Genomic DNA, 13,974 nt, shown 5'->3' with positions numbered 1-13,974 from the left:
AGAGGGTCTCAAGTATGAAGAGCTGGACAGCACCAGGCCCTGACATGATCCATGCCTACTGGTTAAAGAAGGTAACTTCACTCCATGAGCACCTGGCGGGACAAATGAACCAGTTACTAATGGATGGAACCCACCCTGAGTGGTTCACTGAAGGCCAGACAGTCCTGATCCTGAAGGATCCTCAGAACGGAGCAGTGCCATCCAACTACCGTACAATAACCTGCCTCTGCACAACATGGAAGCTCCTGTCAGGCATCATAGCAACTAAGATGGGCAGGCACATGGCTCAATACATGAGCAGCACCCAGAAAGAAATTGGTAGTAACACCAGAGGAGCAAAGCACCAGCTACTGGTTGATAAAGTAGTCACTCGAGACTGCAAGACTAGACAAACCAACCTGTGCACTGCCTGGATTGACTACAAGAAAGGCTATGACTCGATGCCTCATACATGGATCCTGTAATGCTTGGAACTGTACAACATCGACAGGACTCTAAGAGCCTTCGTCAAGAACTCAATGGGAGTGTGGAAAACAATGCTAGAGGCCAATTGCACAAGTCAACATCAAGTGCGGTATCTACCAAGGAGATGCTCTGTCCCCGCTGCTGTTCTGCATAGGGCTGAACCCCCTCAGCCAGATCATCACCAAGAGTGGTTACGAATACCAACTATGGAATGGAGCAACCATCAGCCACCTCCTCTACATGGATGACATCAAGCTGTATGCCAGGAGTGAATGAGACATAGACTCACTGATCCACACCACTAGGATCTACAGCCAGGACATCGGCATGTCATTCAGACTGGATAAGTGTGGTCGAATGGTAACAAGGAGAGGGAAGGTAGTCAGAACTGAGGGGATTGTACTACCAGAAGGCAACATAGCAGATGTTGAGGGCAGCTACAGGTATCTTGGGATCCCATAGGCAAATGGGAACCATGAAGAGGCCGTAAGGAAAGCAGCAATTACCGAGTACCTGCAGAGAGTAAGGCAAGTCCTGAGAAGTCAGCTGAATGGAAAGAACAAAGTACAGGCAATTAACACCTATGCCCTGCCGGTCATCGGGTACCCCACTGGCATAATAAGCGGGCCAAAGGAGGAGATGGAGACCACTGACATCAAGACAAGTAAGCTCCTTACAATGCACGGCGAGTTTCACCCCAAATCCAGCATCCTGAGACTGTACACTAAGCGGAAGGAAGGAGGCTGAGGATTAGTGAATGTCCAGGATGAAACAACAAAGATCCATGAATACATCAGGCAGATGGCCACAAGTTATGACGTGCTTAGTGAATACCTCAGGCAGCAGAAACCAGAAGAACAAGGGAAGGATGAGCACTAACCCTCATGGCCAAACAAACCCCTGCACGGTATGTACCACCGTCAGATAGAAGAAGTGGCTGATATCAAAAAATCCTACCAGTGGCTGGACAAAGCTGGACTGAAAGACGGAACAGAGGCACTAATCCTGGCAGCACAAGAACAAGCTCTAAGTACAAGATCGATAGGGCTTATGCGCAACTTATTTCCGTATACTGCAAAACAGAATCATCCGTTTCCGGTTTGCGACTAGTATGGAATATGGCACTGTTCTACTCAAGATGTCTCCAAGAACTACCAAAGATGAAGATCACGGATGCCGACCGAATATGCAGTTCGACGTCTAAAACACCGGGCAGCAAGCTGGATAAGGGGTTTAAGCTCTATGCTTCTTCATACATCCACGACTACGAAGGTAGAGTTATGTATCATTTATCTTACAAACGGAGATGTAGCTAAGCTAGTTTGTAAGCTAACTAGCTAATGTTATCGATATTTACACGAGAAATACCAAGGGCTGAAAGAAGAGCTAGAAAAGATGTGGAAGGTGAAGGCACAAGTGGTCCCCGTGGTAATAGGAACATTGGGGGCTGTGACCCCCAAACTGGGAGAGTGGCTCCAACAGATCCCAGGAACAACATCTGAGATCTCTAGGAACAGCTAAGATACTGCGCAGGACCCTCAAGCTCCCAGGCCTCTGGTGGAGGACCCGAGCTTGAAGGAAGGAATACAAGACCGCCCCAAAGGGCGGGGGGATTTTTTTTTTTTTTATATACCTGACTTCTCTTCAAATGCATATTGTGAGGTTCCTATCATATGTAGACATATTTTAATGATTTGGGTATTGGGAAATAAGCAGAGATACCGTATATAGGTTTAACATTAAATTGTGTTGTTCTTGTATAGGCCCTAAATAGTCTCAGAATGACTGAGCAAAGTACAAAAAGTTGCACCATTTCCATCTTATCTTAAACCTTGGGCTGTGGGGAGCGGAGCGGATGGTGATTATCCCTGCTCAGTGGCTGAAGCGCGACGGAAATAGTAATTTCCCATTTACTCATTTTTGATGCCACAGTAGTGATAGTTCCCACCGCCCGTGAAGGCAGCGGGATGGATGCAGTTAGCCGTTCGCAGTGAAAGCATGTGAAGATGGCGGAGCTACAAATGCTGCTGGAGGAGGAGATTCCTGCGGGACGGAGAGCTTTACTGGACAGTTTCACCAACCTGGAGAGGGTAGCGGAGTACTGCGAAAGCAGCTATGTCCAGGTACATGCTAGCAATTAAACACCCAGGTGGAGAAGTCAGGTGAAAAGACATGTCGGGGTAATGTTCGCAGGGAGTGGGCGGTTTAGAGACGGGATTGATGGAATGTCTGTACCAGGCTCCGTTATGTTACTGTTAGCTTTTGTATCAAGGCTAAAAGTCACACGAATTTGGTTTAAACCCGATCTGAAGTTATGACTGAATAACTAAGACCTCGGAGTCAGTTCGGCGTCCAGATATTCCACCGGTCACCTTTATTCTTATGAAAATCCAACTTTGACAAGTGGTTCACGCTGCTCCGCTGTGTGTTCTGTGGAAACGTCGTAACGTAACGTTCCTTCTATCGATGTTAAGTTTTATTGGGTTAGGTTTTGATTGATCCTTTTCATGCATACTGAATTAAAGAGGGATTCATGATTGTTGGTAAAATGTCTTAAAGCATCTGCTACACGCCGCGTAACATTAGCAGTTAAGCAGGGAATCCTTATATTGGAGGTTTATCTAGGGGAGTTTGGTGTGACACTTGATTGGAACGTAACTAATACAGGTTCTTTTCCTTTACACTCCAGGATAGTTTGCACCATCACAAGGAAATGCATTACCCGGTTAACTTATGAAAATGGTTTAAGGTTTTCCCAAAGTATTTAGTTCATTACATTTAGTTTTTGCAGTAATTTACAAGATGTTTGGAGCAGTTGGTTTCAAACCAGTGACTGCAGTGATATGGATGCATATAGGGCATGCAAAACATTGAAGGAAGGTTATTACTTTACTGGTAATCCAAGATGAAGTAAGTCTGATCTCGTCTTAGAAAAGAGCCAAATCTCAGAGGAGATTTCTGAAATTCTTGCTCACTGAGGCAGAATGAATAAACGTGATTTAACTAAGTCTATTTTTCAGTAAAATTCAGTTATTTTTTGTTATTTTCACACCTGTTAATGTAAAGAAAGGAAATGAAAGAATGTTTCTCGTGGACTACAGTGCAACACAGGACAGACATTTAAGGACAATAAGTGCAACAAACAAAAACAAAGGAATTTAATGTAACAAACATTAAGGTGCACAAGATGTGTACATTACCATCGCTGTAAATTGTACCATTACAACACACAATTATTGATCACTTAACAGTGTTTGATCATCTTTTTTTAACCATCATGGTTATATACAGTAATTGTTTAGCCAACTATCATCACTTCTCTAAAACTGCACCTGAGGTGAGGACTTAAATGTCTTATTTTTGTCACATTCCTAATTCCAAAACACAGAAAAGCAGCAAACCCTCACATGTACGGTCCTTGCATTCATAAAAAAAAAGAGGCTCTTATTGCATAACTATGACTTAGCAACTTATAATAATGAGAAAAAGATCTGGTAATTCTGAGATCTTGATGTAATGTTAGGGTTGGAATGCTGCAGAACCTGCTTGAAAATCAGCAAGTTTCAACAAACTCTTTATTATCAAAGTAATTCAGTGACAGTTGTCAGTACATCTTATAGTGCAGAGCAAAAGTGACGTACTTGGTTATCAAAATCCTCATTATTAATCTTTTTCTGTGAACGGACCGAGGTTTGAGCACCATTCTGGTCTCACACAGGCTAAATCTGACGGTGTGTTCAGGTGCTCTGTGTCCAGAAGAATAACTGTGCAGGTAATAAGCAGAATCTGCTCATGAGGAATCTCTGTGTTTATGTCTGTGGTCAGACAGCTGTGTACTGGTCTGTTGTTGATGTGCTTCCTTAACGAATGCTGTGTGTGGGCAGGCGAGGGTGCTGTGGCACCTGCTCCTCCTCTGCTGGCTTTAAATACACACTTGTTCACTGCGTTTCACATTCATCATGTTTCTGCAGCCAAGTATGCAAATGTCGCTGTCAATCAACACCACAGGCTGCGTTAACAGTTTGTTCTAAACCTTAAAGCATAAGGCTGGTGGTTTTGTCTGTTTGTTGTTTCCCATAAACCCCATCCAGACCCTGGTTCAGCTTGTCACCAACCACCCCCACTCCCCCAGTGAGCCACACCACTGCCCTGGGGGGGAGGTTTCTTCCTCAGGGAGCCTGTGAGGCCCGTCCGTTTCCAACACACAGCTCCACGCGCCAACAACAGCCGTCACTTTGTGCAGTGTCTGAAGGAATAGAGAGTCAGTTCTCTCTTCCTGAAATAACCCATAAAACTTCTTTCTGTCTCTGTGAGCAGTAACTTTCTCCTCTCAGCGATTTCAAGTAGATTCTAGTTCATTAAACTGTTCATACTACAGTATATGTCCAGTCGGGGCCAAACGGGGCCAACTCAGTGCCCCTGCATGGCCTACATTCCCGTTGCCAGCAGATGATGGGAGCTGTTACATAGTCCAGTCATGCACTTGATCTTGTTTTATGGGCTAAATACTTGGATCCAGGGTTGACCCATGTTGGGCCTTGCTGGGCCCTGTGTGGACCCGTGCTGGGTGGCGTGGCCACAGCACCATTAGACATGTCAGGATTCACTACTGATTTGTTTAAAACAGGGCAGCCACAGTTTATACTCTTTGGGGCTTCCATTAATGACGGTTTTTCTATCGACTGCTCTACCACTTGTGGCGTTTTGCCTTTTCTGGTGGTCCATTATCCAGAACAACCCCTGTGTGTTTTCTCCTCAGCACCTGTGCTGCTGTGGTTTAACACAGTGTTAACACTTTGTGGTTCTGTGATCATTTGAAGTACTCCAATACTTTTGAAGCCTTGGCTCTTTGGAAACTTTTACACTGAACTTCTTTTGGTAATTAGTCGCGCAGCCGCCGTGAGTTTCTAAAGCCCCTTTTCCACTGCCTGGTACCAGCTCGACTCTGCTCGTCTTACTTGTTTTTTTATCAGTCTAATGTTAGGGATAGTACGTGGCACTACTTTTGATATCCCCCTGTTAAGGTTCCAAGTGAGCTGAGGCGATACCAAACAGATGTGTAAATACTGCAGACTGGTCAGAGATGTCTGCCATTACCACTGATGAAGCCTGATGTTTACATGTGACATCTCCAGTCGCTCATTCTTCATTCATTCATAATAGTAGCTGCCACTTCTCACTGATGAGTGTTATAGAGGGTTAAATCTATGGTGTCAGAGGCCTCAAGCCTCTGTCACTATATAACATGAGCCACTACTTCGAACATATTTGATTTTGATGTGATTTGATGATTATGTTTAAGGAATATCTGGACAGTTTTCAGAACATTTAATGTAAAACAAATCCAACAACAACATCTGACATGACACAAGTTGATGAACATGATGTGAAACTGAGGGAAGTGAAGCAGGAAAACTAGCCCAAATGCTGTTTTCGTTTAACAGCTTTCATTTTTTTGTTTCTGAATCTTGATTTCAGTGACTGTGCCTTTTCCTTGGTGAAGCCCCTGAACCAGTGTGTATGGAGCAAGTGCAGACCCGGTTAGCTCTCCACAGAGGTAATCGCGATGCAGTTTGACCTCCTGCCGCTCACTGAAAACGCATGGTACCGCTGCAGGAGGCTAGACATGGACTCTGGTCCTGTGTGTGTGGGTGTTTTGGGTTGGAAACCATGGCAATTGGATTTCCAGCTGAAGGAGTATCAGCCTCCACCTTCCGTGTTGGTGCCAGGAACAGCTCCTGCGGGGGCGAAATGGGCCGAGCCTTTGGAAAGCTGGGTTTGAGATGAGAAGCTTGGCAAAGCTGAGCTGATCATGTGTGCAAGTTGACATCATTTCACATCTTTCATTTAAAGCTAAGCTCCTGCTTAGTGTTCTTACTGTGTTCTGTGATACTCAGCCAGCAGTTAACAGGGAGTCAAAAGTTTTTAAAACAAAGACCTTAGGAGACATTAGAGGTTCTTAGATTTTGAATGTGCTGAAGAATGTCAGTTGGCTGCTGGGAGGCAGCAGCCAGGATGCTCGTCGACTTAGAGTGACGCCGTGTCAAGAACGATTGTGGTCATTTTGTGTCTGGTTGAGTTTTGCTCTCAGTGCTGATCTCTGTGACCTTCAGACAACACATTAACAGTCAGGGCTCCTACCCAGCAGCCCCCTGGGTCTGTTCATGAGGTCCATCCACAGGCACAAGTCACACTGTGTGCACGTGATTCCACCTAGATGTGATCTGATTCTTGTGCACAACCTCTTGTATTTATTTGGGACTGAAACAAAAGCAGCAGCAGCGTGTTGCTGGGCCCTGTGCTCGGGCCAGAGGAGGCGACCCTCCAACTAGGTCACTGCTAACAGGACACCAGATGGCTGATGGGGATGGGAAAGAGAGAGGCAGGAGATGTGATGAAGAGAGGAGACATGGAAAGACTGCAAGGAGCAGGCCGGGGGTGGGGGGGAAGAACAGAAAAAGAGATGCAGAGATAAAATGGAATCAGAGGGCAGAAGGAGAAATGATGGAAATAAAGATTAGACACAGAGACGAGGATGGAAAAATGGAAAGAACTCAGAGTTGCATAAGAAAACAGAAACCAAACAAAGGAAGGCAAAGATCAGAACAGCAACTGAAAATTATGTTCATTAATCTGCCGATTATTTTCTCGATTCAGTGACTAGTGGCTTTGCACACTGAACATTTCGTAGAGCTAGGGATGGCTCCAGTAGCCGGTTCCATCTGGGTCTGGTTTGAAAATGCCCAGCCTCATGGACACTAATGAATCGGTAACAAATGTTTAATCGTTCCGCTCACTTTATCAAGAAAAACTGCTAAATGTTTGCTGGTTCCAGCTGCTGAAATGAATCAGAGGTGTGTGTTTGTATGTCTGAGTGTAAACTGTGCTTGCGTTTCCTAAAGAGACTGGCTGAACTGATTTATACATTTATTTGTTGTGGCCCTCGTCACCTGACCACATGGCGAGGGGGCCACAGTGACTGGAGGTGCCCTTGTCACCTGACCACACAGCAAGGGGGCCACAGTGACTGGAGGCCAGACGTTTTTGTCACAGCCAAAGCTGAGAGATGAGTCAGGTGATCAGGTCATCCTGTGTAGTCGGTGTCACCAATGTGTTGCGTTACAGAAGCTAAGCACACTGAGGTCTGCTGGGAATTGGTGTTTAAGCTGCTGGCGCTACTTTGGACCAATCAAATGTTTTCTGTAGCTGTTATTATGCAGCACAGCTGAAGTCTGATTATTACGGTGTTGTCTGATGCGATTATGCGGCTCTGGGTCACTGAGCTCTGTGTTTGCGTTTGTGTGGTTTGTTGTCAGACTGTTCATGTGTAAGTGTTCAGCTGTGTGTGTGTGTGTGTGTTAGAGAGGGACACGCGTGTGTCAGTGTGTTTCTTGTCGAGCTCGGAATGAGTTCGCACTGACCTATATCACGCTCCAGCAAACGCATACACAGCACACAGTCTTGTCTTTCCAGAGTTGTGAGGACCCTCGCTGACATGATCACCTGGCCCCTTACCCTGACCTTAAATCATCAGCTAAATGTCGACCCCCAGCCTCGCCCCTGGCCTAAACCTGACTGACCTGAACAATAAAACCGAGGCTGAACCCTCACTCAGCCCTCTGAAGGGGTGATAACTGGAATAACATGTTGCAGGGTCCTGTCCTGAATCTGCTTCCTGTTTCCCTGTAGGCCACAGACAAGCAGCGAGCGCTGGAGGAGACGAAGAGCTACACCACCCAGTCTCTGGCCAGCGTCGCCTACCTCATCAATACGCTGGCCAACAACGTGCTGCAGATGCTGGACATCCAGGCCTCGCAGCTGCGCCGCATGGAGAGCTCCGTCAACCACATTTCACAGGTTGGCGCTGAGACCACAACAAACTCTGTGGGTTGGTTTGTAAAGTAAATCTGGTTTGGGAAGATTCACAGATAGTTCTCCAGACTGAGGTTTCTGAGCCCTTTGAGTCGTGTCCACGGTAAATCTGAGACGAAAGCAGCACAGCTTAGATCATCTGAGCCCGCTGTCTGCAGGCACACTGATGCTGAAAATCTGTCAGCGTGTATCTGTGAGCTGTGGGCATAAACAGTAGTCCATACATGTGATAGCTCTGTTCTTTATAGTCAAACGGTGCATGGGTGGAAGCACACACAGTGAGTTATCATGCATGTGTGCAGGCTTGTTTCTGTCCACTGCTGTCCTGGTAAAACTGAGTGCAGTGAGCTAGAATTCACCTCCGGAGGGTTTCGCTCTTAAAAAGATGGACAAACATGACAACATGTAACACTGTTGCTCTCATGTGTAATTAGATTGATCAGATGAGAAGCTAAATCCAACAGAGTGGCAAGTGAAGACAAGGAGACTGAGTCGGTCTCAAACGGATGGTGTGGCTGGATGCGGAGATGCCTCGGGTCTGACACACGGCATGTGGATACTGGTAGGGAGGTGAATAAGAGTCAAAACCAGGACACTACTGTGCAAGTGAATACTAGGGCTGAACGATTAATTGCATTTGCAATTAAATCGCCATCACGTAAAACACGATTTTCTAATCGCAATAGGTGCGATTATAGTCTGTTCACGTTACACGCGAGCGCAATCTGCAGATGACGCAGCATCTTGTCACACTACGTTGTAGCATAACTTGTTACTTGACCTGCTGTAAAATGGCCTCGGGCTCAACACAACCGGACCCTGAACCAGAAACTTTAGTGCCAAAGAGGAGCAGCAGTTCCGCTGTGTGGGACTATTTTGGGTTTAAAAAGGAAGATGTCGCGCAGCGTCAGGTATTGTGCAAAACCTGCCTTGCTAGCGTTGCTACCTCACGTGGTAACACAACGAACTTGATTCAGCAATTGAAAAAACACCACAAAGCCATGCATGATAGTTGCTTATCTAAAATGCAGCAGACCGGTTCAAGTAAGCTAATTACCACCAGGCAGGCATCACTGACAGAAATGTTTGAAAGTGTAACTCCTTATGAACACACTTCAAAACGCCACGTGGAAATTACTAAAGCGGTAACAGAATTCATCGCGAAAGACCTGATGCCCATCAATACGGTGACAAAGCCTGGGTTCGCGGCATTAATCAACACACTGGATAAACGTTACAGCTTGCCCTCGCGCACATATTTTAGCCAGGTCGCCATACCAGAGCTACACAAAAAATGTAAACAGAAAGTCACTGCGGAGCTGAAAGCAACAACCAACATGTGGTCAAGTCACTCAGCGGAGCCCTATCAAAGTCTTATGGTGCATTTCATTACTGAAGACCTCGACCTCAAAGCTCGCTGCCTTCAAACTGCTTACTTCCCAGAAGATCACACAAGGGAAAATATTGCAGCCGGCCTGAGAAAGGGGCTTGCTAGCTGGGATCTCCACGAAGAGAACCTTGTCTGCATTACGACGGACAATGCAACAAATATGGTGAAAGCAGCACAGCTCAATGAATGGACAAGGCTACAGTGTTTCGGGCATAGCATTGCCATTGCATCTTGCCATTGGTAAGTTTTCATCTCGTGTGTGTGACTGTATGGGCGAGAAAAAAGTGTGAGTGTGTGTTTGCGTGCGTTGCGTGAGAGTGACACTGCGTCCCAATTCGGCTATATGCCCTATGCCGAATGTACTGTTTTTGATATGAGAAAGTATGGAAATTTGAGTGTAACAGGTATGGGACATACTAAATCTACTTTCATACTATTTAGTACTGATAGTATGCAAATTGGGATGCGGGCTGCGTGTATGTAGGACTGGGAGAAATATTGCATGGGATTGTCATGCGCATCTCGTCAGTAAAGCCGGTTCCCTGATACATCGCCCATCCCTGTTTGACTATTTTTTTGAATAAGTGAGAGAATGTATGTAAAATGTATATGTACAATGTCTATGCATAATGTATATGTTAAATGTATAATAGTGATAGCCTCACTCAAATTGTATGATTTACTTAATTTTATTTATTATTATTACTACTACAGATTTTTTTTTTCCCAGAAAATGCAATGAAAGATGACAGAGTGTCAAGAGCTACAGGGCTGTGCAAGAAGCTGGTGGGGCATTTCCCCCACAGTTGGAAGAAGAATGCAGCGATGACTGAGGCACAGAGGGAGCTCAAACTTCCTGAGCGCACACTCATAACCGAGTGCCCAACAAGATGGGGATCTAAGGAAAGCTCAGTGCATCAGCTCAGATAACATCCCTGTCATCAAGGCCCGACTGAAGACTGAAATGCTAGAATCAGCAAGACATACATATAGCCAGGATAATAATATCTTTGAATAAAACATTTCCATAAACGCATTCATGTTTACGTGTAATTTAACAGCAAAACTAATGTGATGTTTCTTTTCATCTTGCAGGAGAAGAGATCTCGTACTGAAACTGTTCAGAAGCCTCAAAGTGCACAACCCTCCATGGAAAAGGCAAAGAAGTCTCTTGGCAGCCTTTTCAAAACCAATGTGGCTTCTTCTGCTTTACCTGTTCAAGCTGAAGTTGCAGCAGCAGAGTTAAACAGTTACCTGTTGACCCTTGTCATTGATGTTGACTCACAAAAACACAAGTGTCTTGTCAAATAACTTGCTTTATTTGCCTTCCTTGCAAACATTCCTCTACATGCATTATGGCGACCCACAGAACACCCAGAACCCCGTTACACCTTAATTCAGGAAGAACTCTCGCGCATGCGCATAAGACAAACATAACAATCTCCCCTAATTTTTTTTTCTTTTTTCAAATAACTGCTGAGCATAGCAAAGTTAACTCACAATTTGAGTTTGCAAACCCCTTCACTGAGGGCCTTTAGGAGGACAAGAGCAGATGCCTCCTTTTTAGTCAAGCAATTAGCCAGCTGTTCTTTGGTAGCTGACCACACAATCTGCTGGATGATCCCAGAGTGCATGAGTTCCTTAATACCGCTCATCTCAATGCACAGCCTCTTTTCTGTGACAGATTTCGTGGACTTGACTGCATCAAGAAGAGAATGATTGTCTGCTACACACACAATGGGTATGTTTATACAGTAACTGTCACCAGTTGTGATTTCTGAGTATAGTGTAGCTAGAAAAACTGCACTATCAATCCCATCTGCAAGTGCTAAAGTCTCTGCGGCTAACGTACTCCTCACGACCCTCCGGATTTGTTTAGATTGCCAATATATAGGTGAGAATTTTCAGCCATGAGCATAATGAAAGGGCCTCCTTGAGTACTGCCATCCGAAAGATTACCCATGGACGAATCACTGAACACCACAAGTTTAAGGGAACTGTTCTCTCCTAGGTGTTGAAACCTCAAGGTCACCTCATCAGATTTGAGTTTTCTGACAAGTTTGTTTGCATAATGCAGAGTTTGTACGGTAGCATGTTTGGTGTCAGACGCCAAGACAGATATATCACACATCATGTCAGGTCTACTTTGTCTTGCTACCCATAGTATTTGACCAATTTTTGACTTCAAAGTGTCCATTTCATTGTCTGTCAGCGATTCTTCACCATTGATATAGTGGCCCTAAACTGTTGCATGGTGTCTTTGACTCGATTATACCAGTATAATGAAGCATCTGTTAGTCCATATACACATTTCTTTAACTTCCATACAGTTCCATTACTTTGTGCTTCCTGAGGCGGTCGCACGTAGATGTCTCTGGTTAGGGCTTTACCCTGTAAAAAGGCTGCTTTAATATCCATAGAGTTCAGCTGCCATTTTCTTTGACATATAGCTGCCATGAACCAAGTGTCTTGTCAAATAACTTGCTTTATTTGCCTTCCTTGCAAACATTCCTCTACATGCATTATGGCGACCCACAGAACACCCAGAACCCCGTTACACCTTAATTCAGGAAGAACTCTCGCGCATGCGCATAAGACAAACATAACAATCTCCCCTAATTTTTTTTTCTTTTTTCAAATAACTGCTGAGCATAGCAAAGTTAACTCACAATTTGAGTTTGCAAACCCCTTCACTGAGGGCCTTTAGGAGGACAAGAGCAGATGCCCCCTTTTTAGTCAAGCAATTAGCCAGCTGTTCTTTGGTAGCTGACCACACAATCTGCTGGATGATCCCAGAGTGCATGAGTTCCTTAATACCGCTCATCTCAATGCACAGCCTCTTTTCTGTGACAGATTTCGTGGACTTGACTGCATCAAGAAGAGAATGATTGTCTGCTACACACACAATGGGTATGTTTATACAGTAACTGTCACCAGTTGTGATTTCTGAGTATAGTGTAGCTAGAAAAACTGCACTATCAATCCCATCTGCAAGTGCTAAAGTCTCTGCGGCTAACGTACTCCTCACGACCCTCCGGATTTGTTTAGATTGCCAATATATAGGTGAGAATTTTCAGCCATGAGCATAATGAAAGGGCCTCCTTGAGTACTGCCATCCGAAAGATTACCCATGGACGAATCACTGAACACCACAAGTTTAAGGGAACTGTTCTCTCCTAGGTGTTGAAACCTCAAGGTCACCTCATCAGATTTGAGTTTTCTGACAAGTTTGTTTGCATAATGCAGAGTTTGTACGGTAGCATGTTTAGTGTCAGACGCCAAGACAGATATATCACACATCATGTCAGGTCTACTTTGTCTTGCTACCCATAGTATTTGACCAATTTTTGACTTCAAAGTGTCCATTTCATTGTCTGTCAGCGATTCTTCACCATTGATATAGTGGCCCTAAACTGTTGCATGTTTTCTTTGACTCGATTATACCAGTATAATGAAGCATCTGTTAGTCCATATACACATTTCTTTAACTTCCATACAGTTCCATTACCTTGTGCTTCCTGAGATGGTCCCACGTAGATGTGTCTGGTTAGGGCTTTACCCTGTAAAAAGGCTGCTTTAATATCCATAGAGTTCAGCTGCCATTTTCTTTGACATATGACTGCCATGACCATTTTTAAAGATTCTGCAGCACATGTCAGTGAGTCTTTCGGAAGATCCTGAGTGTTTAACTCTTCAAAGCCTCTTGCTACTAATCTGGCATTAGGTACAATCCCATCAGCTGTTTCCTTAAGTGTGCACACCCACCTTGTTGATATACATTTCTCACCCTCATTTTTAACTTCTTCAAACACTTCATTTCTTTTCCAGCTGGTGAGTTCTGCCTGTTTCGCGTCCATAAATATATCATCATGCACCAGTAATACATCCTCCTCATCCTCTGTTACTGATGGAATAACCTGAACATTGTCCATTATTCCTTTTGACAACTTTCACTGTCTATGTATTTGATCGCTTGTCCCCTTCTTAATCTTAATCCTTTACAGGAGGATTGTTTTCGCGCTACTTGAGACTGATCAAGATTGTCCACTGTAGCTGAATCTGATACATGAGGGGGTTGATTATCATTATCAGCATTTTGAGGTCTGTTTATCTCTGTCACTTCCTCCTTGTCATTTTCACTTTCATCAAGATCTGCTGCTGGTGTTATCGTGGAATTAGTAACGTCTTTGTTTCTTGTTCTGTTTCGGTATCATCCTCTTTGATTTGTGATATATTCACTTTGCTTA

At 44.5% G+C, this 13,974-nt stretch overlaps 1 protein-coding gene across 7 annotated transcripts in view; it reads left to right on the top strand.

The window, feature by feature from the left end:
- The first annotated feature begins 2,229 nt into the window (after positions 1–2,229).
- LOC109972594 (abl interactor 2-like) overlaps positions 2,230–13,974 on the top strand; it is a 34,129-nt gene continuing 22,384 nt past the window's right edge. For 2 of the 7 annotated variants that reach the window (XR_002276712.1, XM_020621556.1), the window contains exons 1-2: positions 2,230–2,588; positions 8,155–8,322. Coding sequence is in view for 6 of the 7 variants with exons in the window: in XM_020621556.1 (XP_020477212.1) it covers positions 2,472–2,588; positions 8,155–8,322 (285 nt within the window). In the remaining variant the exon portion in view is untranslated. Of the gene's footprint in view, positions 2,589–5,940; positions 6,023–8,154; positions 8,323–13,974 lie in introns of those variants that run through there. The other 5 variants (XM_020621563.1, XM_020621560.1, XM_020621557.1 and 2 more) reach the window with 4 other exon arrangements.

The sequence above is a fragment of the Monopterus albus genome, unplaced genomic scaffold (genome assembly GCF_001952655.1).
Source record: "Monopterus albus unplaced genomic scaffold, M_albus_1.0 scaffold261.1, whole genome shotgun sequence".
Taxonomy (NCBI): domain Eukaryota; kingdom Metazoa; phylum Chordata; class Actinopteri; order Synbranchiformes; family Synbranchidae; genus Monopterus; species Monopterus albus.
The sequence above is the reverse complement of the archived record's forward strand: the minus strand, read 5'-3'. Positions and strand labels throughout refer to the sequence as shown.